At 39.3% G+C, this 26,195-nt stretch overlaps 1 protein-coding gene across 9 annotated transcripts in view; it reads left to right on the top strand.

Annotated features, from left to right (window-relative positions):
- Positions 1-2,726: 2,726 nt before the first annotated feature.
- The window catches only part of LOC117902485 (GTPase-activating protein skywalker), a 30,468-nt gene continuing 6,999 nt past the window's right edge, over positions 2,727-26,195 (top strand). For 2 of the 9 annotated variants that reach the window (XM_034813901.1, XM_034813903.1), the window contains exons 1-3: positions 17,018-17,589; positions 20,646-20,848; positions 20,920-21,124. In XM_034813901.1, coding sequence (XP_034669792.1) covers positions 17,424-17,589; positions 20,646-20,848; positions 20,920-21,124 — 574 coding nt within the window. In that variant the 5' untranslated portion in view covers positions 17,018-17,423. Of the gene's footprint in view, positions 3,076-17,014; positions 17,590-20,645; positions 20,849-20,919; positions 21,125-26,195 lie in introns of those variants that run through there. The other 7 variants (XM_034813898.1, XM_034813900.1, XM_034813902.1 and 4 more) reach the window with 7 other exon arrangements.

The following is a 26,195-nucleotide window of genomic DNA, read 5'->3' as shown; positions in this document are numbered from 1 at the left end:
CTGTAATACAAATGGAAACTGTTTGGACAAAGTTAATGAGAGGCTTAAGTGGTTTCATATTTTATTGGAGGAATAGTGTCAGTGCCTTTGGAGTTCTCCATTTGCAGGCTTATTATGTGTATACAGATAAGAAGGGGTGTCCCTGGTGGCAGATAGGGTTCGCTTAATTAATTATTTATGGGATAAGATACTTTTGTTATCGATAGAGGCGCACTTTGGTGACCCCGACGCGAAGGATGTTTGTACCAAGAAGTAGTTGTTCGCTGATGGAAAGTTTTAAAGTTATTTCCAGATAGTATGCCTTTAGATGACCCACATAATACTTGAATGTTGAAATGGTGACCCCAACAAACACATGATAATTCAATGGTGACCCCAACAAACGGATAAACATGAAATGGTGGCCCGAAATGAGACTTAAACGAAAGAAAGTATTAATAAACAACTGAAATATCTAAGAAAAATAATTTCTTCATGCTCATCTGGCCACTTTTTTGTTGTTTTAGGTTCTCCTTTGACATTGACATCTCCACACATCATCAAGAAACGTTCCATATTAATTAGAAGTCGTTTCGGGCATGTGAATACGAGTACTCGCTACTCGCACTACACACACATATTCTTATCTACTTAGCATAGCAAAGTTCACTCTTGAAGCGCCTTGGATACACACACTCGACACACACAAGCACACAACCTGTCGTCTAGCCTCAAAACTAAAGTGACGGCAGCTTGTCGTTCGCCTGCGACACCTTCTATCGGACATCAGAAATCAAGCAAACGCAGCGATCTATCAGACATGTCTGTCTCCCTAGGCAGAACCAGCACCAGCCACAGGCCGCCCCTCATTACCCCCATTACCCCTAGTGCATCGTCAAAGTGAAATGTGGTTCTGACTTTTTGTTCTATGAGTAGCCGCCTGCAGTTGGCGGGGGGAAAATCATTAAGAGTGTCAAATAAATATTACAAAAAACAGAAAAAAAATAAAATAAAAATAAATAAAATAGCAGAGGTGTTTGTTGTTTGTTTTTGTTTATATTTTACCTTACTTCTTCTCTGTTTTGCCCTTCTGTTGCTTATTTTTTAATGCGTTTGCACTCAGCATTTCATTCGAAATTTGCAATTCAATTTTCTATTTTCTTGGGCGCTGTGACAAAAAGCAGAGAAATCATTTGCAAGTAAATTGCCAACCCTCGGGTGCAGGTGTGGGGGGTAATTGAGACCGCCCTATCACAGAAATAAGTAGGAGACTTGAGCATAAGAAGCCAGGGCAGCAGGTGGGTGGGCGCGCGATAATCTAGTTGAATATTAAGTATACGCAAAGTTGGTCTACGTTGATTGGCTTTAAGCTGTGGAAATGAATGGAAAGATTATACGGATTTAATCCACTTGAGGGTGAATTTATTTCAATTTTTTAATACAATTTTAAATTATTTTGAGAGTTCATTTGGCATTTATTTAAGCAAAATGTCGGCATGGAGATAGAAAGAGAATATTAGAAAATATTATTTCGATCAAATTTCCATTTATATTAGTAGCCAAAGATTGTTAAGTGTTTTATGGTATTTTATTTTGCTTTGATTATATTTTTTCCCCTTTTTTTCTGCAATTTTTAACGCTCTCGACTTTTAAGAATTTCATTCTTTTATCTTCTTAATTAGTTCGTATTTGTTTCGTATCTACTTATTTAGCATCTCCGTTTATTTATTAGATTTTTGCATTCAGTCTACATCTTCTTTTTTGGCCATATCTTTCAATTCTTATCTGATTTATCTCAACGAAATTTACTAAAATGTTTCATAAAAAATCACATGAAATTGCTTATTTAAATAAATTGCTTACCAAGTTCGTAGTACATTATAAGTGTGGAGAGAATGTTTATGGCAAAATGAAATATTTGTGCCGGTTTTTCTCAATTCTCATGCTCAGTATTTTTGTTTGGTTTAATTAGAAATCAAACCGGCTGCTGCTGCTGCTGCTGCTGTCAGCGGCCACCCTCAGCAAAATCAAATTGCCGCCTCATACAATGTACGAGTGTATGTACAAAATATGTATACATATGTATCCACATATATGTATATTATAAATCTGACCAGTTGGCTTTTTTTTTATGGCTGGCCCCGCAATTAATGCCGGTCCAAGTATTTTATGGGCCAATGGCGCCTTTAGCATCATTCTACAATGAACATTTTGTGGATGGATCCATGTCATTGAACCGATTACGATTTTTGGATATCCATTCGGCAAGGATTTCCCTCCACAAATGTTATCTTGTCCGTTTGATTGATGTTGATTGACTGCGAGCTTTAATTGTTTATGCAATTGGAAAACAATCGAAGTGAAATAATAAACACATTTTCACGCTCTCTATTTTACGTTTATTTGCAGACTTGGAAGCAGCTCGCCTACACACCTTCGATTTGATTATTGTATCTAGATCACAGCTATGCTCTCGCTGTATTTGTCCTAAATCGTTCATTATAATGAATTCTGCGCGGCATCATCGTATTGGAGTATTTCTGTCTCCATAACTTTGCTAAGAAACAAACAACAAAAAAAGAAAAAAGATTCCAACAATTGTTTCCACCAAAAGAAAAATAAAAGGACAACCAAGAAACATCAAAAAATTCGTAAAATCAAAAAAGGAACAACAAAATTCAACAAATCAAAAGGAACAACATAAATTGTAGAAATTTATAAAACAGTTTTCTAGTCATACAATACAAAAAAGTAAATAAATAAAAAGTAAAAAGTAACAACGAAGGAGATTTACTCATCGATTGCCGCCCCCCACAAAAAAATTAATAAACAGCACCGGAAACCTGAAGTGAGGTCGGAGTTGGTCTCTGAGCCAAAACCCAAATCAAAACAGAAAAAGTTGACCCAAAGGGTAGGGGGACACAACTGCAAAGCTGGCCAAAAAGATGCCATACCATCGGAGTGGAGACGCCTCGGCACAGGCCGACAAATTGAGCGGCATTGTGGAGGAGAGCGATCTGTATGAGGGTTTTGCACCGCATGTCGAGACCTCGGAAATCAAAACCCTTGACTTTTACAATCAGCCCAAGCCATCCGGTAAGTAAAGGCTACTTTTCTTTACTTTTATATATTTATATTATATTTCTTGGGGGTCTACAAATTTCCCTTTAAAATGTATAAGGAAAGTATTGATTTAAATCCCTTTTCAGCGAGACTTTAGCGTGATATTTATTGACATCACAAAACCTTTGCAATCTCTGTAGTAGTCAAATGTACAAACGTAAAGGTTCGATCAAATTTAAGCACGGAAAAGTCAAACAAAAATTTATTTTAAACATCAACAAAACTCACGCAAACGCTTTTCAATCCGTACCGCTTGGGAGCAGTACAAAACCGTCTAAAATCGATCGTTAAAGTTGAGAAATTTGTATTAATTCAAGTGCCAAAAGGATCTGTTCAAGATGCCACCAAATCGACGTTGCCCACCGAATACTTGTCCAATGTGCTGGCATGAGAGTCGTAGACTCGTTGCCATGAATCGTAGTCGCGCGGCTCGTGCCCGTTTCTTCTCAAGGGTTTTAAATGATTTTTTGGCCAAATTTTGTATGATTGTAATACCGACACTGGCATATTTAAATTCCTTACATTAAGTGGACAGCCTGAAACCGTCGGATGAGTACATTGTAAAACGCGAAACAAAAGACATGAAGGCTCCGTACTTGGTACACAAAAATTTAGATTTGGACCAACAGAACAAAACAAAACACAACAAAGTTTCGTATGGATAAATCATGGAAAATATTGACTCAATAATTTTCACATTTGTTCTAAATTAATCCACCAAAAAATGTCTATGGATTTCATTGCAAAAAAGAAATTTCAGAATCGCTGGAATTATGATAACCCTTCCATTTCCACTCATCAATGTTATATCTTTTGTTGCTTATAATCGAAAACTGATGCAAATAAACAAGCTAAATTATACAGAATAAGAGCAAGCAAAGAACAATTGGTGATTAAATTTAAATGATCTTTTCTTGTTCCGAAAATTTGGTGCAAAAAAATAGGGGAAACGTTCCAAGGGGTCGTAGATTTTAATGATTCTTCAGTTGCCCACGCAGAACGAATGATCTACCGATCTACAGACGATCCTCGAGCACATGTGCTTTGGTTATTGAGTGGGAAATTTTAATTTATATCTTTTGGGCCCGTTAAGAATATTTGTTTTCTTTTTAATTACGTCTCTCGCAAAATTCGAGTACATTAATCAGTACAAAAAAGAAAACAAACACTCGAATAAATTAATTATAGGCATTTGCAAAAATAATCAAAGGCAATAATATTTCCTCTCAGCAGTCTCCTGCCTCAGAGGCATATACAGAAGGTTTCACCTCGGATTAGCAGTCTCCGTGCATTTTTATATATTTTTTTCGCTGGCTATTGCAGCACGCAAAATATTTATATTTATTTATGAAAAAGCCGACGGCAACCGCCTGTCAAATTAATGCAATCCGGCTCTATGCTCTGCGTAAACATGGCCAGGGGTAGCGAAATATTTCATTTAAATACAGTCAATGGAAAATTGAAACAGAAATCAATTCGAGTTGGGTTTTTGGGACTCTTTACAGAGTATCGCATTGTGTGTGCCCGCCCTGCCCTGTTTGGGTAAATTCTTCTCTCTGTTTGCGCTTTTATTTATTCAATCCGATATTCGTTCGGAAAATCGAATTCCCCTCTGTTTATTTGTGTTTCAAAATGCAAATTGCAATTTACATATGTGTACGATTTTTGCAACGAATTTTCTGCCCTTGCTCGAACCGAGAATTTCGGAGAATTTTCCTCCACTTAAAGCAAACATCAAACAAACGAAAGCTTAACAGTATCGAAAGAGACACGAACTCGAAAAGGGTACACCCAAAGAACAGCCCTAAATTGTTGACCCAAAATGGAGCAAGCAATAATAAGGAGGAGAAGGAAAATCAAAGCAAAAGTGATGTATAATTTGCGTCTTACAATTTGCCAGAAAAGCTGCAAATTCAATTGAATTCCATGCGAGTTATGCCATCAAAGCCAATTGCATTTAACAGCGAACAAATTTACGATCCAAATTCTGTTTACGCTGCATTCGATGATGGTTTATGGCGGGGCGAATGGCCATTTGGATATTGAATAAATTCGTACTCGCAGTTGGACCGAAAGAGAGGCGCAAGAAAATTACGCAAATACGAACTAAAAATTCCGCAATTAAACTGAAAATATTGGAGAAATTTCTCAGTAGATCGGACCGCTGTTCCGGCTATCTGTGATTTATTTAAGACTGCCCTCCGCCAGCTGCAAACTCCTTGTGCCACCCTCGTTTGTCAGTCTGCCAAATGGCAAAAGCCACTAAATGCAATTTCAATTCCAAATGCAATCAGGCGATCCCAGCCAATCGAACCATTAGTGGGCCACTCCACCAGCTCCTCCATCCTCGTGTTCCCCCAACGTACACATTCCTCCCTCGCGACGGCATTGGCCTTGATTTTGATTTACAAAATAATGAGCCAGAGCCATCACGTGTACTATGTGCATATGGATAAATGGATAAAACCCAATTATATCTATACAAGGAGCAAAATTTGTTCTTTGCAAAACGAACCATTGAAAATGGATTATTCGCATAAAATCACGCCACGGGTTGCCTTCGCTTACTGCGTAGGTTGATTAGAATATTACCCAATGGATCTATATTTCATAAATAAGATATAATTTAAGAAATTCTACAGCGGGCACCCGCTCTGAGTGGGCAAACAAATAAAAATATTCACGTTTTTATGGCACTCTTGGCCAGCATCCAATTAATTTGTTTATAAATAAATGCAAACTTTTTCATCATCACTTTTGCTCCTGTTGTGGGTTTTTCTGCTTTTGTTTCGTTTGGATTTTTTTTTGATACACGTATTTTCCCCCAATTTAAATCAGCTGCGGCGCATGTGACTGGGAATAATGGGATGGAAAATGTTATTTCAGAGCAGAATTATGGGAGCAACATTTTTAAGCTAATTTTGCTTGGATTTTTCAATTAATTTTAAGCGAAAAAAATGCCTGGAAAATGTTTTCAAATATTTAAAGATTTATTTTGATGGCCGCCATTTATGTTATTAAATTAATGAAAATTCAAAGCAGAGAATTTATCATTTATGATGGAGTTCCTGGAGCGGATTTACCTTGAAAATCATCCAATAAATCCTCATAAAAGTGCCTCAAAGTAGGCTTATAACAAACCCCAACTTTTACATCCAAAACACAACAGAATTCCATAAAAGACAAACCCCCATGAGTGTCTCTGATGGCTGTCAAGTAGCATGATGATCAATCGCATCTGTAGAGCACATCTATCTATAGTCGCACATCTTAGGCTAATTTTAAATATTTGTATATATTTATGGTCGGTTGGGTCGTATTTTCTGTGTCGCACAGGCCACGTGCCATCTGCAGCAACAATTCGAAAAGAAATAATTATTTTGATGGCTTAAAATCGAGAATTTATTTGTTGTTTGTTAGCACTAATACAATTTTTGCTTACGCAAGCGAAAATGGAAACAGAATATTTCCCCTGCCCAACCCAATCCTGCCTGCTCCCCGCTGACGTGCAATGGGAAAATACGTTTTTGTTTTGCTATTTAATGCCAAATGAAATTATGTTCTAGGCAAGCAACAACAACAACAAAAATACAACACAAAATCTAGAGGCATAAATTTTAATTTAAGGGAATTTATTTTTATGATCCACTTGTGCGATTGGAAAATGTTTTTTCCAAACAAAAAAAATATTCAAAGAAATATTTTTTGTATTTCGGTTGGAAAATTTTCCATTGGCAATCAGCCGATTTTCTATATATACTATATATTCTCTGTGTGTGGCTCGATATTCCCAATAACTGTTTAAAAATTGTGTGGCACACGCCCCTAAGCAGACACCTTGCCCCATCTGTGCCCGAGCAGAAAGCACGTGCTGCTGCCACTGCCTCAGAAAATATGCGAAAAGTGTGCCTGCCTCGAAAGAATTTTCTCAGCACTCTGCAACCGACTCAAACTGGTTTTCGCGAATTTCTTTTATAGCATTTATACGCTTGCAGAGGGTAGTGTGGATTTTTGGCAGATGTTTAGTCGTACTTGCAATGCAGAGAGGGAATGTATGGGGATCTATAGGTAAAGTACTCATGCATAGATCCTATATAGCTGGAGCTTCTTGGAGCGATCGATGGCTAGACAAGTCATTGTGGGAAAACTCTTTTTGATACTAAAAATATTCGAATTAAATTCAACCAGCGATCATTGGCACAAAGGAACATACGAAGGGTTGAATCAACATAGGAACGAGTGGAATGAAAGGTCGTTGGAGCTACCAGTTCAAGGAACAACAGATCATTGAAGGGAGACATCATGGGAAGAACTCCCGATCGATCTTGCAGTGCATCTGCAGCTACGTCTTCCCCCTAAAGCTTGCTTTTCTGTCTCGTTTCTGTTTATATTTATATTTTTCGTTGCGTTTTCTCTTAGCTTTCTTCTCTGTTTTGGTTTTGTCTTTATTTTTAGTTAGTTTCTGTTTTTATTCACTTTCAAGAGGATTCTTCAGTTAATTTTTTTGAAATTTTTATATTTCTTTTATTTTTATATGTATGTAAGTCAGTCGCTCGCTTATTTTATAGTCAGCAAAATTTCTTCTTTCGGATATACATTTTTGATGTATAATTCATGGGGATTTTTGGTGTGTTTTTGCTGTTGTTGTTGTTGATTCATTCTTGGCGAATCTGTTGACCGATTTGACCGCTGAACCAGAATGAAAGTAAAAATCAAAAATAAATACACAAAAATGGAAGCCCCACAGAATCTTTTGGGGGAGTTGCTAACTGAATTTGCTCTCAAGTTTTTAGAGTTGTTGACGCGTGTTTGATTAGATTAACACAATTAAGAAATGATTACGACTTGAGGGAATATTTTGAAGATTTTTTTATCAAATTTTTGGATAGAAAAAGGCAAAATCCATAAGAGAATTGCAGAGTTTTATTGTTTCGTATCCGAACCAGTTCCAGCACACAATTTGTCGTGATAAATGAACGTAAACACAGTTTCTGCAACATCGATTAACCATAACATCAATCTTTATGCTGTCATTTGAACGATCAATACTAACAAATATTAAGTTTTTGCTCAAAATATAAACCAATCGATTATAAATGTCAAACGATTTTCAACTATCCATTGGCAGATTCTATCCTGCTCTTCCATCATATTTTTATATATATTTTTTGTTGCTGTGAGTTCAGAGATCCAATCCTCATAAATTCTGATGCGCACACGCTCCACCCTCAATCCCATCCATGGGATCTCATCCGTTGTCGAAAAAAGCAGCAGATCACACGCCCACATGTCGTCGGTCTTTTGATCTTTTGGGTCGCATAAAACAATCAACGACGGCTCTGGCCTGTTGGAAGTTGATGAAGGTGGGATGGTGGGGGGACAAGTGATGGGGCACTGGCTATACATTATGAATGAGATGGTGCTGTCGGTCGTGTGCCCCCCGAGCACGACACTTTGCGTGACGGCAGATCTCATGCTCGTCGGTTCGGTTTCTTCTCCGTAATTAGGGCCAAGCGGAAGGTATTTTTGTTATGGAAGTTACCAAAGCAGAAATCATGTTATGGGAAATCTAACTTGAGTGACACATTGCTTTATTTAACGAAGATAGACGCGATAATGTAGGGTTTACTTGCCATTAAAATAGACACCTATGAGATCCAATTGAGGGTTATCAATAAATATTTGAACATCTGTTTGATAAACATGCACGTCACGCAGTCACACATTCCTCTATTTATAGGAATCTAAATCCAACAAACAATCGATAGAAATAATGTTGAGCAAAATCCAACAAACAAACCGCAGAAATAATGCGCAAAATCTTCCATCAAACGAGCGACTGAAATGCGTCCCTCAAATGCAATTTCTTGTACGATTTTTCGTATTTTCTTTTAGCGCTTTTGGCCCCCTGCTGTCAACAGCGGCGCTACTAATTAGATATAGTATGTGCAGATACAACAAATAGACATTGTATATCTGCATGTCGTATATCTTTGAGGTCACTAAACAGCCGAACGTCACGCACTCGGTAATCTTTTGGCTTTTGTTTACTTGCTCTTTGATTTTTCAAATGTCTCTGCGTTGATAATAGCCGAAACACGAAGCAAAAGAGAGGAGAAGTAAATAGGAATGCGATTGGCCATATTGCGACTATGGGAATACCCTTCAAGGGGTTTTTCCTTTGGCTATTTACCGGTGGATTGTTCTCCTACTAATTTTCATTCTGCTCCTCACAGCTTCCTCTCTGTCTTTCCCTTTCTATTCCTCTCCCAATATATCTCTTTCCCGATAACATTGTTTGTGTTGCGAACTTAGTTTTAGATAACAGCTCACAAATTGTTGGGGCAGCACCCCCATCCCATCGCATCCACTCATTTCCATTATTTTCGCTGCATTGTTGCCCGGCATTAACTCGCATTTTTAACACACTTTTGCTTTTAATTTTGGTTCATAAAACTTTATATTTATTTACGCTTCCCGCCCACTCCCTCTGTCCGCTGATTTAATTCACTTTGCATTTGTTTTTGAGCACGATGTTCGCATAATAATTGCCTTTCCGCTTGGTTTGTGGCTGGTGTATGAACAAACTGCCTGAAAGTATGCTTTAATTTTGTTAATTAGCTGTGGCGGTGGAATGGTAATTTCGGGACGCTAGTGTGGCACACTGTCGGCTGCAGAACATGGCTGATGGGGGTTGGAAATGAAATTTAAGCAGTTGGTTGATTAAATTTAATTTAATTTAAAATGCTGGTGTGGAAATAAATGAATTTTCGCATTTGGTGCTGCATTTAAGTAGAGCTTCGACTGTGTAGATTTTAAAGTTCTCATAAAACTGTCCTCTTTTTCGTTTGTATTTACTTTTGTGTTTAATAAACAATCCGTTGTGGCTCCACATTGTATTCTCTGATCCCATTCACGTCTTGAACAGTCCTCAGATCACTCCACTCAACTCTTCACACCTCTTATATCACCCGATGATACAACTAACAGAGAAACAAAGACAAAGAGCATTTATGTATCATTGCAGTTCATTTACATAAAACAATGTAAGAATAATAATAACAACAAAGGTACTAGTACGAGTGGGTTCATTTCAAAAGCAACTAAAATCGTAGTAAATGATTTCACTATCAAACGATTAATATGATTATTTTCGATTTGAATAAACAAACAGTTTACGACGGGAATGATTTGTTTGAGTTGAGTTCGTTTGGCATTTGCATTGCACACGCCGCGCCGGTCCGCGCTACGCCTCGGTGGCTAATTGCAAGGAATTTTAACAGCAGTTCCGGCAGCTGTTGTGGAAAATACCTTAGCAGAAGTTGTCCCATAACTAATCCATGAACTACTTAGCGTTGTAGTCTGCTATAGAGAGATTTACTCTGCTTTGAATTGCTAAAGAACTTTCCACCAAAAACATTTGCCGGACTTGGTCCACGATAATAAAACAGCTTCAAAAAATAATTCTTAGCCAAAATCCTTAACTAATCCCCACGAACTCTTAACTGCATCTCCCTTTGTTGCCCGATTTCCTCCCCCTTACTTACTCTCCCTCAAAACTCCAACGCTCTCAGCTCAGACGCGCCCCCAAATCTCCAGCCAAACGAAGTTGAACGAACTTTCCGGAGAGTTGAAAACAAAACAAGTAAAAACTTCAGTTGTGCGAGCTTTTAATTGGCGAGCTTTTTCGGCCAAGAGCTTTGCAGATCACAAAAGTGTGTCGCTGCATCGTTCACCTGCTTTTTCGCTCGCTCTCCCGATCGCACACGGCGATCTCAACCACCGCCACAGGCACAGTCGCAGCCCACAGCCCACAGTCTCAGTTCAACCCTCGGGCGTTGCGGTCGCTTTCTGACGCACTCCTGCACCACTCGCTCGCTCGCTCGCTCTTACTTTACGGCCGTGTGCACTCAAAGCCCAAAAAGTTGTCAACTGTCAAATCACGCAGGCGACACAATACAAAGTGGAAAAAGAGTGGAAAAAGAAAATCGAGAAAATCGACAGACAGACAGACGAACAGACAGGCGGATCAATTGAAATAGTTTGTCGAAACGAGTCGCGTGTCAACGTAATTACTTTACATGTTTATGTAGTGCGTGTGCCTATACAAATACAGCGCACTGTGTGTGTATGCCTATAGGTGTATGCTGTGCGTGTGTGTGTGCTTGGGGGCAGCCTCCAAAAACTGCAATCTGAAATGCACATTAAAAGCGAATCGACTTTTAAATCACGGCTCGTTAATTATCACGCCTAGCTGCCAAACTCTAAAATAAACAAGAAAAATGTACCCCGTGTGCGATAAGCAGCAGCAACAAAATGTACATAAATACATACATTATACATACATAAATACATGTGTACATATTTACGTTTATATACAACATTTTGGTTTTTGATGTGTGCAAATAGTCTCGTGCGTTTGCGTTCAATGGTCAGTCAGGCAGTCAGTCAATGCTACAATCTGTGTACTCGTACTCGTACTCGCCTGCTTGATGAATGTGCGTTGCTTTCGATTACGCATACGCCATGTGTGCGCCCTCTAACTGTGCTACTCGAATGCTTTTGCTGCCAGACATAAGCAAGCGAAATGAGGCTCTTAACTCAGATATTACTGCTATCAAGCTAGTGCACGTTTTGATTTTTATTTTCTAGAAATATTAAGAATTAATTTTCATGTTTACTGAATCTCCAGACTCGCATAAAACAAGAAAAATATACTCCTTCTTGTGGTTGATTTTCTCAAGAATAATTTTCTGGTAAAATACCAAAGAGTACCAACTACATTTTTCCATTTTCGAACCCTACAACTGATCCAATCAGGTTGATTTTTGCCAGGGTGAAAGATAGAAGCGTTGTGTAGAAATCTACGAAAAATCAGCTGCCTGTCTTACATATTTTCAATGATGCATCACCTCTAGCATACATCTCTGATGTATATGTACATCACTATGGGTTAAACCCTTTAACTGTGGGAACATCTGTTATTTAAAGACAACTTACAACAATTCATACAACTTTTCTAGAGCAAAATACAACCGCAGCAATGGAAACTGAATGAAACGTAGAGGGGTTTTTTGTTAAACAATAATTGAATGCAAAATTATGCCCATAATAAAAGAAACGTGTTGTAGAAAGACAGACAGAGAGAGAGAGAGACAGAGAGAGAGAGACAGAGAGAGAGAGAAGCAGCTACCCATATACTACTCGCATAAGGAGCCTCCTCTCCGAGTCAATTGAATATTTAATTGCGAAATCAATTCAAGTTAAGTGCAATAACAGAAGCTGAACGCTGGAACCAGTTTTGTTTTGTGTTTTTGTTCAACAAATGCAGGCGCAACTGCGAAAAATCATCTCGAATGAAAACAAAACTCTGTGCCAGGCTCAAAAAGGCGCCAATAAGGCGGTCTAATCAATGCACTTAACACGGCAATAAGTTAATTAATTTCCAACATGGTGTGGTGTGCCACTCTCGTGGGATGGATGAGAGAACCAAAGAGAACCACCCTCAACCGCCCACTTAAAGCGGACTTTATACGATCCCCATCGAATCTCAATTAAGATTCATTTGCGAATGTTCAACCCACGAGGAGGAGGCGTACCCCAGAGCACTCCCACTTCGAACCAGCTGAGAGATCACAAAGGTCGCGCCTGTCATGTGCCTCGTCCCTCGTAATATAGTCCAAAAACACAACGAAAATATGAAGCGAACACGCTGCTAATTGACAAATAGGAAACTCACGATCGGTCAAAGATATTTATAGCACTCGCTAAACAATCTGAACAATCTGACAGCAGCCCCCAAAGCCGCGGAGTCGCAGGCAGCAGCAGAATCACAAGCAGGCTCGTTGACCATTCCCCTGCTCTGTTCTCCGCTCTCAGAGCTAAATTGATGTGAACATTATATATCACATATCACGTATCTGTATCTGTATCTGCATCTGAAGTAAATCCAAATTTGTAAGCTCAAATTATTCAAATCGATTGGATAAATATTGAAATTGATCTTACAAAATTACTCAACGCTGAACGTATTCATTTGCAAGTCGCGAGAACAATTTATAAATAATTGTACATACACTTCAGAAAAGTTAAGAGACTTAAACGAATATTTATACTGTATTTTTTATATTTTAAATATTTTTTGCTTGCAAGAAAAGTTCAGGGAACTTTGTTCTGATAAGCAAAAGCTCTGCAAATCGTTAAATAAATCGAAAAGAAATGCCTTAAAATGTATTTGCCTGCGACTTAGATTCTTAGAAATAATATTTCCCCCTCATGATTCATCTTGTTTCCCAATTAATGCAAATAATTGGATCAACTTATGTTTTACGCTTCCTCGACACCTTTCGAAGGTGAGTTTCTTTCCCCCGAATTCTTTCCCCTGATACATACTTGCACACCCAATGACGCCTGCTGCTGTGCGCTGCAATTAAGCTGAACATTTGCGTCTACAATTTGGAAATGAAATCAAGAGACAACAAACAAAACACTCGGCAATAACAACATTCAGCTGCACAGTTTGCCAAAAGGGAAAATCGCTTGAACGTTGCTTGTTTCGTGGGTAAACTTTGGGGGAAACTTTTCTCAAATTATATATTTAGCTGCAGCCGGCAATTGTTGTACCCTAGTCAGGTGGGGTATTTGGATTATAAGCAGGGTATTCAATCAGTGTTCTGTGAAAAATTCTTGGGCATTCCCTTTGGTCGCATTCGCTTGTGCGTCTCGAGGCACGCACGAATGCTTGATAGCTGAGATAGCGATCTGCCAGGGTATCCAACACTTCGACCCCTTAGGCTACCCTTCTTTTCATATTGTTGCTGTTGTTGGCAAGCAATTCGCTGACAAATGTCGTCAGAGAGGGGTAGAAATCTAATAAATTGCATTTGCAATTTGCATGCCCAGAATGTGTTGTTGTCTGTCGTCTAACCTTTCTGTCCGCTGCCCCTTCTACGTCCGTTCGATTCGGCTTAATTTGACTGTTTCCGCCAACTAAAAATTGCACATTAGATCATGTCACAATAATTTGATTCTATTTTATGCACTGATTTGTTTGCCAAAATCCCTAGAGACAGAATCGTTACAGAGAGAGAGAGAGACTTTTCATTAGTTTTCCAATCATTTTGCAGGAATGTCTCTCGTCTAACAATAGCTTCGAAATGTTCAAGATTCCACAATTAACGATTATTAGAGCTATTCGTGCTAATCGCATTAGAAGAAGCTCACGAATTGATTAATAAACTACGTCAATTACTAAACAAATTAATCGAAAGAATCAATTGACAACTTCTGGATCGGGGCACTCTTATGTAAATTTCTTTGCTGCATTCCCTTGAGCTCTGGACTGGCAGCCAAAGGGATCGTAAAGATATGGACTTGGCAATCTTTATCTATAATTTATTTACGGCCACTTCACTGACGCCAATTAGGGTGCAATTAGGCGCTTTGATGGCGTATTTTGGTAGTATCTTTATTGGCTCCTTGATTTCCCCAGACCTCACTTATGATTGACCAATTTGGGGACTCACACAACGCAGATTGTACTATATATAGCATGGATATATCTTTTGAAATTAGCTTGCCCGAGGTGTTTGCTTAAGTGTCGCCAGAATTCTTGGCAGTCTCCTGGCCACTCTCATAAATTTCCCATCCCCCAAAGAATATAAAACAGAATCCGATACAGCCAAGTCGCAGATAATTGTCATTAGGTTTTTATTTTCTGTTTGGGTTTTCCTTTTCAAAACATTTTTGCTTAATTAATCTTTTGGCCTCCTGGCATGGGAGGGAGGGAAAACCGATGGGCGCCGGCACATTGGCCACGCGTTGTTTGTGCTCAGCATTTTTGTGTTCCGTACAAAATGGCCAAGAATCGCGTTAGCTTTGACTTAATTTTATTTCGCCTGACGAAACATGTGAAAAATCAATTTTCGTATACGCTAAAAAAAGATCAACAGAGATCAGCGTTGGAAAAAAATATAAACAAACAAACGAAACGAAAATGTTGTGTTGAAATGCGTTTGAGTTTGCGGTGGGGTCTAAAGATGGCACAGGGGCGGGCCAGGCAGACAGCCAGACAGGCAGGCAGGAAGCTGCTCACGTGAGACTTTGTTTGGAAATGTTGTAAATTGAGTTTTTGGACTTCCTAATGCGCACATGCCACAACAACAAAACGGGGTCTGTGGGTCTCTGGATCAATGGAAAATATTCAATATTTACAGGCAGGAAAGGGTGTTACTTTGGGGCAAGGGATTGAAGGCTAGAATGTTGCTCTTTCGGTTTATTTATGATGAATATTCTGCTGTCTGAACTTTTAGTAATATTTTTAGTACCCATTCCCGTTTTTATTCGTTTATTAATTGCGATCCTACACCAATATTTATACATTTATAATCGCGGTTTTACAACTTTGCTAATGAAAAGACACACAAGGAAATCCCTTTCAGAATATTACAATTTTTTTGTATTCAAATTTCTGTCTGTTTTGGTTTGCTTCCTCACACGCAACTCTTTTGCTGCCAAACACCTGCTCAGCAGCAAAAATTCCTCGCAACTGAGGTTTCCCCATAAATTTCTCTCTCCAAGGGGGGTAAGTCGTGTGGTGCAGAGGAATGTAGAAATTTTCCATGCCCTGGCACACAAATATTTTCACAATTTTCTCAGCAAAGCTCATAGAATTGTTGGCTGTGAATAATGGTCATAAATTGTATATACTTTCCCTCCCCATAAATAAGTTCGCAGCGCAGCCCTAAACGCACATTACGTATGCCGAAAGAATGCCATCGAAAATGGTTACAGCAAGAAATATTTCCTGGGATTTTCCAAGCAGAGCATGTGCTTACGAAATTTCCCACAAAAGTGCTATTTATAAAAGCATTTACACTAGGATTTGGGTAAACCCTCTCCCCCTCGGTTCGTAGATAAAGCAAAGATGCAAAGCGAAAAGCAGAGAGCCCGATAAGATCAGATCAGCAAAAGCACAACAGAAAACAGCTGTTTGCTCTATGGCGCCGACAATCGCGCCGCTGCCTCGGCTGCTGCTGCCAGAGAATTAGAAACAAACAAAACACACTCGCAAAAGAAGAGCAAAAACAATAAAAGTAGGCAGGCAATCAGAAAATAGAATAAAGCAGAGCGAGAGACAGAGAGAGAGAGAGACGTATAAACAGTAAAAAGCTCACATGCGCCACCAGGTTATGATCTGCCGCTCTCTTTGATGTAAAAAGCTTATTTGCTTGCACTCACACTTGTTGGCACACACACACTACCAGCTCTCCCCTTTTTTGGGGACACTGCACATGCTGAAAAGTGTGAAATAATCTTCAGATCAACAGATAAATGTTGGGATAGATTTATTTGCCATAATTCCTCACCTTACATATCAGCAGAAACTGCGATGCCTTCTTTCATGCCTTTCAGTGTAACCCACCCCATGCACCACACTCTCCCACTCTATCTCTCTCCCAAGCCCACACGATGCGCGCGAAGCTTTGATTTACGCGCTCGCTTTATTGCACTCTCACTCACTCCCACTTCCACCCATGCGCAATGGGCTCTACGCCGCTCGCGTGCCTGCACTCTCACTAGACATTTACCGCTCTCATTTTGTGCGCGCTCTCCACGACCACCCATTTAAGCTTTTTTGGTTTGGTTTCATTCAGAAATCAGCATGAAACCGGCCTGCTAGCCGGGCCGCCCCATGAGAACATTGAACGCATTCGAACGCTCCGCACGTAGGCCTACCACCCGTATACATTTGTTGTTGTTGTTGCTGCTGCTTACCAAAGGGCAACAGAGGGAGACGCGACGCGAGTGTCTCGCTCACTCCTTCCGCTTTTTAACGATTTCTTTCAACTCACCCTCCCGCCAGGCGATAAATGTGTAAAAATATTGAAATTAATTTCAAAATACCCCAAAAATAAAAGAAAACAATGTGAATTGAAAATTTAAATGTGTTGCAAATTAAATTCAAGTGCTTCTGCTGGCACGACGAATGACAACGACAAAAGCAAATTGCAGATCGCAATAAATTAAAACAATAAAAGGCAGCGCGAGAAGAAACAAAAAACGAAGGAGAAGCAACGAACGTGCGCTGAGGAGAAGGAGACTGACAAAATCTACATAAATGTGGTCGCGCTCGCTGTGGTTGTTGTGCGCGAAAAGTTCTCGATGCCAAAAAATCAAGTGATCAAAAAAACAAGACTGTAAATCGAACAACAGAACAGAAATACAGAAACAGAAACGGAAAAGACACAGAGAACACACACGAAAGGAAACAGAAACTGAAACTGAAACAGAAACAGAAACATCAAACGTAACATTAAAAGATGGTTGGCAAAGTCTTGGGACTGAAAGACTTGGAGCAGTTTAGCAGTCGTCGGAGCAGCGTCTACGTCGATCCCGAGTGCGACAAATTCTTTGAGTTGCCGCTCTTCATAGCTGCCAGCTCGAATGATATCACAACCAAATGCCAGTGCTGGCAGCTCAGTCCAGGTAATAAAAATCCAGACATTAAACAGACGAACGATCATCCCATACGAGAGTAAAGATCATAAACAAACTACAAAATAAAACTAAAGTGTAGCAAAACAAAACAAGAAATAAAAATAGGCACGGGAAATACTTACTTATAATTTGTAGAAGAAACTCAAGAAATTATTGACAAAAGATCGTGGAAAACTGACAAGGGAGATGAGTTTCAATTTTACTGAATAAAAAATTGTACTTGATTTCATATAGGGAATGTATTGAGTAAATTCCTTTACAAAAAAATGAAATAAAATTCGACTTCATTTAAAATAAATGTGCGACTCATTTATACAAAACGTGAACGCTAATTAGGTTATATTTTAATAATATTAATTTAATTATGAACGCTATAAATGCTTTATTTATTTAGCATTTTGTGTCCATGATTCACTTTATGGCTTCTGAGAATTGTTAAAACGGAAACTGGAAGTTGCACAAAATAAACAATTGGGTAGGATTGCATGAGGGAAATGGGGAAAATAATTTTAAAATGTAAAAGGGGAAAGTGCTTAAATCGATCAAGGATAAATTAAAGGGAAGGAGAATTACAGTTTGATGGAGCGCAAAATTGTTGTCAGTGGAACTACGGAAAAGTGATCTAATTGTTTCTGTAATGTTTACATTTTTAATCTCTTAAAACCAACCCGTTCCATCCATCAACAGCATAAACAATCATCAAATCAAATGTATACAAAACAAACCAAATTTTTAATATTTTTAACACAAATGGAAAATAATTAACGCAGCCATAAATTCAAGGCAAAAAAATAAAGAAAAAATATATAAACAAAGAATTTAAATCAACCTGATGAATGTGTAAAATGTTTTCCCAAACCAAATCACGAATAAAACAATGAACGATCTGGCAGCTATTTAAAACCGATGGGATCGGTTGTGTGCTCAGCGCTAAAAAATTGCCAAATAATTGCTGAAGTTAATGACAAAACATTTGATAAGTGATTTAGGATTGGTTGCATTTGGTTGGTACTTAAAATATGTGATTAATGCATGCAGCGCTTAGATTCATTTAGATTTGTGTAACATTATAATATGTACATGCAATTATGATGCTTTGTTTTGCTTTTTTGCCACAAAACAAATGAAATTGATTGCCTTGATGGGAAAATGACTGCATCTGTTGTGAGTGGAATGTTGTATAAGATAAACACACACACAGTTCCCTCAGTCTCCAGTTGCTGCATTTCCATATTTGTTGCTTGAAAATGCAAATGGATCGGCTGTGGATGCTGTACAAATGGGTAGGGGATTAATTACCTACACAAGCTGTGGAACCGAACCAGAGACAAGGGGAAATGTGAGTGGGAGGCTCACTCAATTATACCAGTTTTTATTGTTATTGCATTTCAAATAGCAATGAAAACACAATCCCCCATCCCTATCTATTCTCTTATCGTTTGTTCTTTTGTCATTTGCAACTGCATTTGGTTACTAAATGATTTTTTATGATATTTTTTTGTATGTGAATTGCATTGTAAAACTACAGAAAAAACTGCACAGCGCGAAAGAGTAAATAAATCAAAGGGTTGCCAAGTTTGTATCTGATTTTCTGTTGACTGATGATATTGATATGGCGCTGGCCGGCGCTGTGTTTGCCGCTCTATGCTTATCGGTGGAGCAAGATAACACCCAGCGGTAGATAACTGTTGGAGAGAGTCCAATGGGGAACGTCATGCAAAAATCGATCAGCTGTCTGTCGTTTTGCTGTAATGAGAGTTGTCCGCATTGCAATCAATTACCCCGTCCAGATAGCTAATCAATATGGCAAAGCCGCAGTCCACTTCCCTTCCCGATGTGGCTCACTGTGTGGCATTGGGTGGGCCAACGCTGCGGGTACCCGTGCGTAGTTCAAGGGTAATCGTGGGGGACTGCTGGCCTACATATGGCTGTTGACCAGCTGACCAGAGCGATAGAACAAACCAAACGCCAAAACATCGATCTACGCTTGTCATATGTTTTTTATTTCGATTGGAGGGCTGTCAGCAGCGGCAGATAATTGTATTTTAAATGTTTTTGGGGAATGCTATAACTATTTTTTATGATTTACGTTGACCAGAAGATGAAAGATGAAATAGTTAGAATTTTAATAAATATATTTCGTTTGTTTCGGTATAAAGTTTGATATTTATCGATTTTAAATTTCAAAAGTGCTACGATTGGTTTCGATATTTATCTAAATGAGAGTTCGCTTGCAATTATATCGTTTTCACACAGGAAATAGTTTTCCAGCATTAATCTATATCCATTGCTAATTATTCCGATTTATCGCTGTATTAATATATTGATATTTCGAATAAAAAATGCAAAATATATTTCATTTTTGCACACAAAACTTGACAACTGTTGAACTTTGATCGATAGCGATGAACTAACTTCATGACTGTTTCGTGTACTTTACCACAGCTGATGCTAGATAGATAAACTTCTAAGCATTGTTTAGCCGATAAACATTTTCCCAAGAAACTTTAACAACAAAACCAAATTTCCATAAAATATTTATAGTGCCAGTGAATCAACCAAAAAAAGGTTTAGCACTTCAGCGGAAATCTAAACGATATTTCCATGGTACATATTATACGTGCCTTTTGAGGTTCTTTTTGTTTTATCAATATCAAAACTTATCTGATGCATTTTGCTGAAGTATTTTCGACCACTTGGCGCTTGAGTAATTTTGAAGATTACGTGCGAGTACAACGCTGTTAAGGAGGAAATTTAACTACTTATCGGTACACTGATATCTGTGTGCAAGTTTGCGACTTTGATGATAGTGTGCAAGAGGCCCCCCTAAACAATAATAACAATAACAATAACAATCATGTCATGTGATTAGCTGCCGGGCCTCAAGTGGTAGCCAAAACGGCAGCCTCAAACAAACACACCAGCAGCGGCCCGTAGTTAATGACCTAACCTAAGTGGGATTAGCTTGTAGTTTAATCACTATATTTAAGCCCTTATCGAACCCTAGCTAATCGCATTTCACAATCAATCTTCTATATTTACAGGCAAAGAGCCGGCACTGCGCTCCTACACGGAAATCCAACAGCTGCTGCAGCAGGGCAAGAAGCGTGACGTCAAGAACATACTCAGAGAGAACTCCTGGCCCATCAATTCTCCCATACGTGCCCAGCTATGGCCCATGCTATGTGGCCAGCATCTGACCAAGCAGCAAATGCTCGATGGCTTCTACTGGGAGATGGTGCATCAGGTAAGCGGGACGGGTCCTGCCTTCTTTTCATTGATTTTTGATTTAATTTTGTTATATTTTTCGTGTCCTAGGTCTTTGGCACCACCGAGCTGTCGGAGAAGCCGATTATGCTGCCCGCCTTTGTGGATGCCACACACTGTTTGCCGTACCATTTGACCAGCACGGGACGTGCCGTCGCCGATCGCATTGTGAATGTGTTGGGCTATGATTGCCCCGACATTACCTACAGTCCAGTATTGTATCCCATTACATCGATACTTTTGCATTTCATGTCGGGTAAGCTTCTCTTCTTTTATTGTGTAATAAGTGTGGATAAGAATTATTAGTTGTTTGTATGTTGTGTTCTATCTATAGGGTGTACTCCACTCTCATCCACTCCACACACGTGAATGGTCAATATTTGTTCAAGTCATTTTTATCGCCTCTACAAAATACACAAATAAGTGGCACAATTGTAAGGCAACTTGGACTTGGACTTGCCACTCTGCGCTCCATACATCTTTCTCTCTTAATTTCTATAAACGCTGATATATATTTAAGGAGATTTTCTCGCAGCTCATTGCAAATTGATGTATCGTGATTTGGTGGCTAATTGATTTGGCCAACAGGCAATGAGCCGAGCACATCAAATATGCGTAATTGCAAATGTAAATTCGGCTTTATTTTTTGTTTGTACTTTTTTCTTGTGTATAACTTTTGACAGTACAGTGTGGGTCATGGCTTTAGGGTGGATTAAGGGTTCGAGTTCAATGCTGGGTGCGATTTTTCGTGTAGAAAATGTCACTTATAATTTCAAATTACTTCTGTTATACTTTTGTTCACTCATGGAGGCCAACCAAATCTCTTTCTTGCCTCAAAATAATTTCTGTATGTGCTCCTACACCTCCTACATGAAGCTGCTTGGCTGTAATTACTGGTCTAATCCGCTTTTATTGCGCTGCGATTCGTTCTACAATCATGTAACGCACCGTACACATTTCCCTTTCCTTTCTGTCTGAACCTCGTTCTTGACCGCAGGCAAATGATCGACAGTCTGCTTTACGTGTAGTTCCGCATTTCGGTCGCTTTTGCTGTTTTTGTAATTGTTTGTATTACTTTGTTATCAGCTGCTCATGATTGTCGCACTCTTTGTAGCTTAATCTACATAATGTATACAGCCGAGTATTTGAACAGAGTATTATTATTTGGTTAAATCCAGTCAGGTGTGGACATAAGTGTGTGCAAATCTGACCAAATCCAGTCAATGGCTGAGACTTTCATGGAAATTTCCAAATTACAAAAAGAGAGAGGAGTAGTAGCAGGGGAATGTCTAGGGGAAGTGCAGGGAAGGTAATCATCTTTAACCTTCACAGATCTATGCATTTCGGAAGCTTTTGTTTAAAACGATTCCCAGGCCTGCAAGTAGATTAAACAGACAGCTGGTCATGTGATAACCTTTGCCCTAAGCTTATCGGTAATGCATTTACTTATAGGTAGGCTCCCCCCAATCTATTCCATCGCAGCTATTGAACCCCAAGATCAGATCAGATCAGCTTCAGACCCCATTCATAGAACAAGAAAAACAAACCCACAGAGCGGGGCGATCGGTTCAAGTTTGTGAGCATCGCTCGGGCTGCTATCATTGTGCACATTATTATCTCATATTCATTCCCAATTATCTCGAATTTCGTTGGGTCTATATATAGTATAGGGGGGAGGCAAGCAGGAGGGCAGGCTTATGCGCCTTACTTTGCGTTTTTTGGGACGGAGGAGGAGGCTCTGCTGATAAGCCGATTGGGGGAGAGGTCAGACCCGGCGGCGTTTGCCTGTCATTTCTGAAGGTTTGTTTACACTGAGCGAAAATTGTTCCCTTCCTCTCGCAAGCTGTCTGGGGCAGACATTAAAATTCAATTCCGGTTGAGATCTCAAGGCAGAGAGCATTGTCTCTGCGTCTATTATGATTTTCGTGTTTTGTTTTTCAGACCGCAGACGGTACAAAGTTCTACGCGGAATGTATGAGGAAAATGTATAGAAATCTTCTTAAAACCAATAACAACCGAATTTTACAGCACTGCGGAAATCGCTTTTGATTGCTAGAAATATTTCCAGAGACTTTTTATATTTATTACTCACTAAACCCACAACATTGAATAATAAATCTTCCGTACACAACGCTCTCTATTAATCCCTTAAAAACCATCCAAAAACTATAATTATTCCCTTTGGTTTTCCATCCATAAATTGTTTACATGAATTTAATTATTTTTCGCATATTGTGTGGAACTTTTTTCGAATAAACAAAATTAAAAGAAACAGAAATGGAATGGAATTGGAATTTTTACAGCTGCAAAAAAATAAAGTAAAATTTCCATAAAGTGTCCGAATGAAGGACACTCGAAATCGAAATCAAACGAAATGAAATGAATGCAAAAACTGACAGGGCAGGGCATGGCATGGGCATTGGGCATGTGTTGAGCGATGAGCTGAATGTTCAATCAACGCATTTCCATATTGAATATTTCCCTCCTCCGCTCTCCCCTCTCCATCTTGTTTTTCAAGTTCAAGAGTCTGTCCGTTGCCGGTATACACAATATGTAAGCAAATGTTTAAAGTGATGTACATAGATAGTAATACCATATGCAAACGTATCTCTGTATCTCTGTCTGCTTGTATACTGCTGTCTGACGTCATTGCCATACGGATTCGATTCGATTCTGCAATTTGCGAATTTCGATTCGCCTTTACCCACTTAAAGTAAACAGAAGGCAGAACATTGCAGCAGGCAAAGAGGAGGGGAGGAGAAGTGGAAGATTCTCAAGGCTTCGCCACATTGTTTGTTTTTGGTTTTGCCTTTCCGCTGCGCTGCGCTCTCTCTCCGCTCCCTCTACGCCCTCTCTCTCCGCTCCCTCTGCGCTCTCTCTCTCCCACTTGAGTGCCCTTCAATTCGTAGTTTACTGACACACTTTTCTTTGGTGCTTGATAATCTACTTATTGTGTGCATTTTTTAGTGCAATAAACACAGGATGGGGCACAACCCTAAATGGTAATAGAGTCAGGGACAGAAGGCTTTAAATTGTTTCATTTCTCCAGCCAAGAAATGTCTGGAATTGAATTTTGTTGTTGCATTCTCAGGCGCAGAGGTTTCAGTATACAGGGAGAGAGAGATTACAGATTAGCTGTAAATTGTCACTACCAAGCAAAAGTAGATTTAAAAGCAATTGTCGAGTCTTGTCACATTTATCTTCCCCAGCAGATATTTTATACAATGAACTCTTGCGCCTAAACACAACTTCTACTGTCATCTATTTATAGAACAAACACTCTGGGTTCCGCTTTACATTTGCTTTTCTCTTCATCTCTCTTTATGCTGTTCCCTCCCCCTCCTCTGCTTTGCTTTTGCTAATGACGACAACACGAGAGCATAAAATTCGCATAAAATTCGCATAAAATCAAAACCTAGACTTAAAACGGACTAGAAACAAAACAAACGCTCGCCATATTTGTTCTCTTGCCTTGTTGGCTGTATGTTTGCCCATTCCTATTCCCATTCCGTTCCTCCATTGTTCCTCCTAATGTTTATCTCATTCCATGCGTTCTGCCGCCCGCTCACCGTTTTGTGTTGTGGCGTTGCGGGTGTGTGCCCTGCCCAAACATTCTCGCCTCATGCATATTTATTTTGCACGGTTCTTACTCGTATATGGAGAGGCGGAGTGTGGCTGCCTGCGACTCATCATCAAATATATGTACGAACGAGTACATAGTTTGGTTGGGCATTCAAGGCACGCACAATTCAGATTAAAATATATGGCAATACGAGTATTCTATATAGGAGTACGAGTATGTGCCTACTTTTATTGTGATGGTTTGTTACTTATTTTATGACGTCAGCCTTGAGTGGCGACAGGTGATGAAGGATCTATTAGGACAGAGCTAATTTGGGGGATTGACAATTAGGGGCAAAATTAATTCTTACTGAAAGAGAATATGTGAAGTGAAAATATATTATAATTGATGCCGGATCTCCTTCTTAGATTTCAGATGCAAGATCTCATTCTCATTCGCAGATCTCATTCAACCCTGACCTAACTGAACACATAAAAGTGTAGACCAACACAAACACAAACCAGCTGTCAATGTATTTATGAGCTTTGCATTGCTGAGCATAAGCTGATGTAAATCGCTCTCCCATTCACCGTTATGTGTGCTCAAAGTCTCTCTCTCCCTTTCTTCTGTATGTCCTCTTTCATTCTCCACCACGCAAATGTTTTAGCAGCGCATTCAATGGTCCTCGTTGCTCATTTTCATCTGCTGTCCGCTGACTTCTGTCGTCTGCTTGCCGTCTTCTGACTTTTGTCTGCTGACTTTTGTCAGCAGTCTTACCCCCCAATTAGCAATTTAAAAATGTTATTTTCGCTTTTATTTAAATTTATTATGTGTTTCTGTGGGCGCCCGCCCGCCCGTCCCCATCTGTTTGTCTGTCTTTCAGTCTTGGAAATATTTGCATTGTTTATGTTTGAGTTTGTTGAGCTAATTAAGGCAGTGGCGGATGGCAGATGCGGTAGATTCCTGTTTTCTGTCTTCTATCTTAAAGGCTTTCGAAGCTGTTTGGATGTGAGACTATTTTTAGTCGGCTTTACGAGTCTTCTCACCTCACCTACTGCCACATAAATGACTCGACGCGTGCTCTCTGACGTCAAATTAATGGCAGTTCTTATATCAGTTCTTGTGTCAAAAGGCTTTTGCTGCTGTTCGCTCGCTCTCTCTCTGTTCGCTGTGTTCATTGTACGATTGATATACAGACTTTGTTTGAGGCTTTTGTATATTGTTCACGCACTTAAATTTAGTTCAAAACCTTATCAGACATTGTACAATACGGAGTAACGATTTATAGTTTAGCGTTTTATTATGATTATATTTGCTAGAGCTTAATTGCCTAATTAGTGGCTCATTGGCTCATTGGTGTGCGAGACAGTTCTTTGATTAATATGAATTTTAAATTGTTTATGTTTACTTTAAATGCAGGGTAGCTTGGGGTATATTTTGGGGTGTATTGTGGCTGTGGGGAAGAATGTATCAGGCTAAGCAATAAATACAAACAGCAACGGAAGGAAGGGGAGATTTATAGGCCTTTATTTTCACTCCTGCTGTGTATATCCCGCCTAGAATATAGTGTCTCCTCGACCTCCTCCTACTACCATAAAGCTCACTCCGATTCACAACTTTAAGCTTTTTCCTGCCTCTTTTTCTCTCTCTGTCGTCGCCTTTTGCTCTTATTGATAATGATGGGTCATTAAAATTTGTGCTGTCGCCAGCTGAATGCAAATGTTTGCAGATTAATGCCACCAATTGCAATTGCAATGCCAATTCC

The sequence above is a fragment of the Drosophila subobscura genome, chromosome U (genome assembly GCF_008121235.1).
Source record: "Drosophila subobscura isolate 14011-0131.10 chromosome U, UCBerk_Dsub_1.0, whole genome shotgun sequence".
Taxonomy (NCBI): Eukaryota; Metazoa; Arthropoda; class Insecta; order Diptera; family Drosophilidae; genus Drosophila; species Drosophila subobscura.
This window is presented reverse-complemented; position numbering and strand designations above follow the sequence as displayed.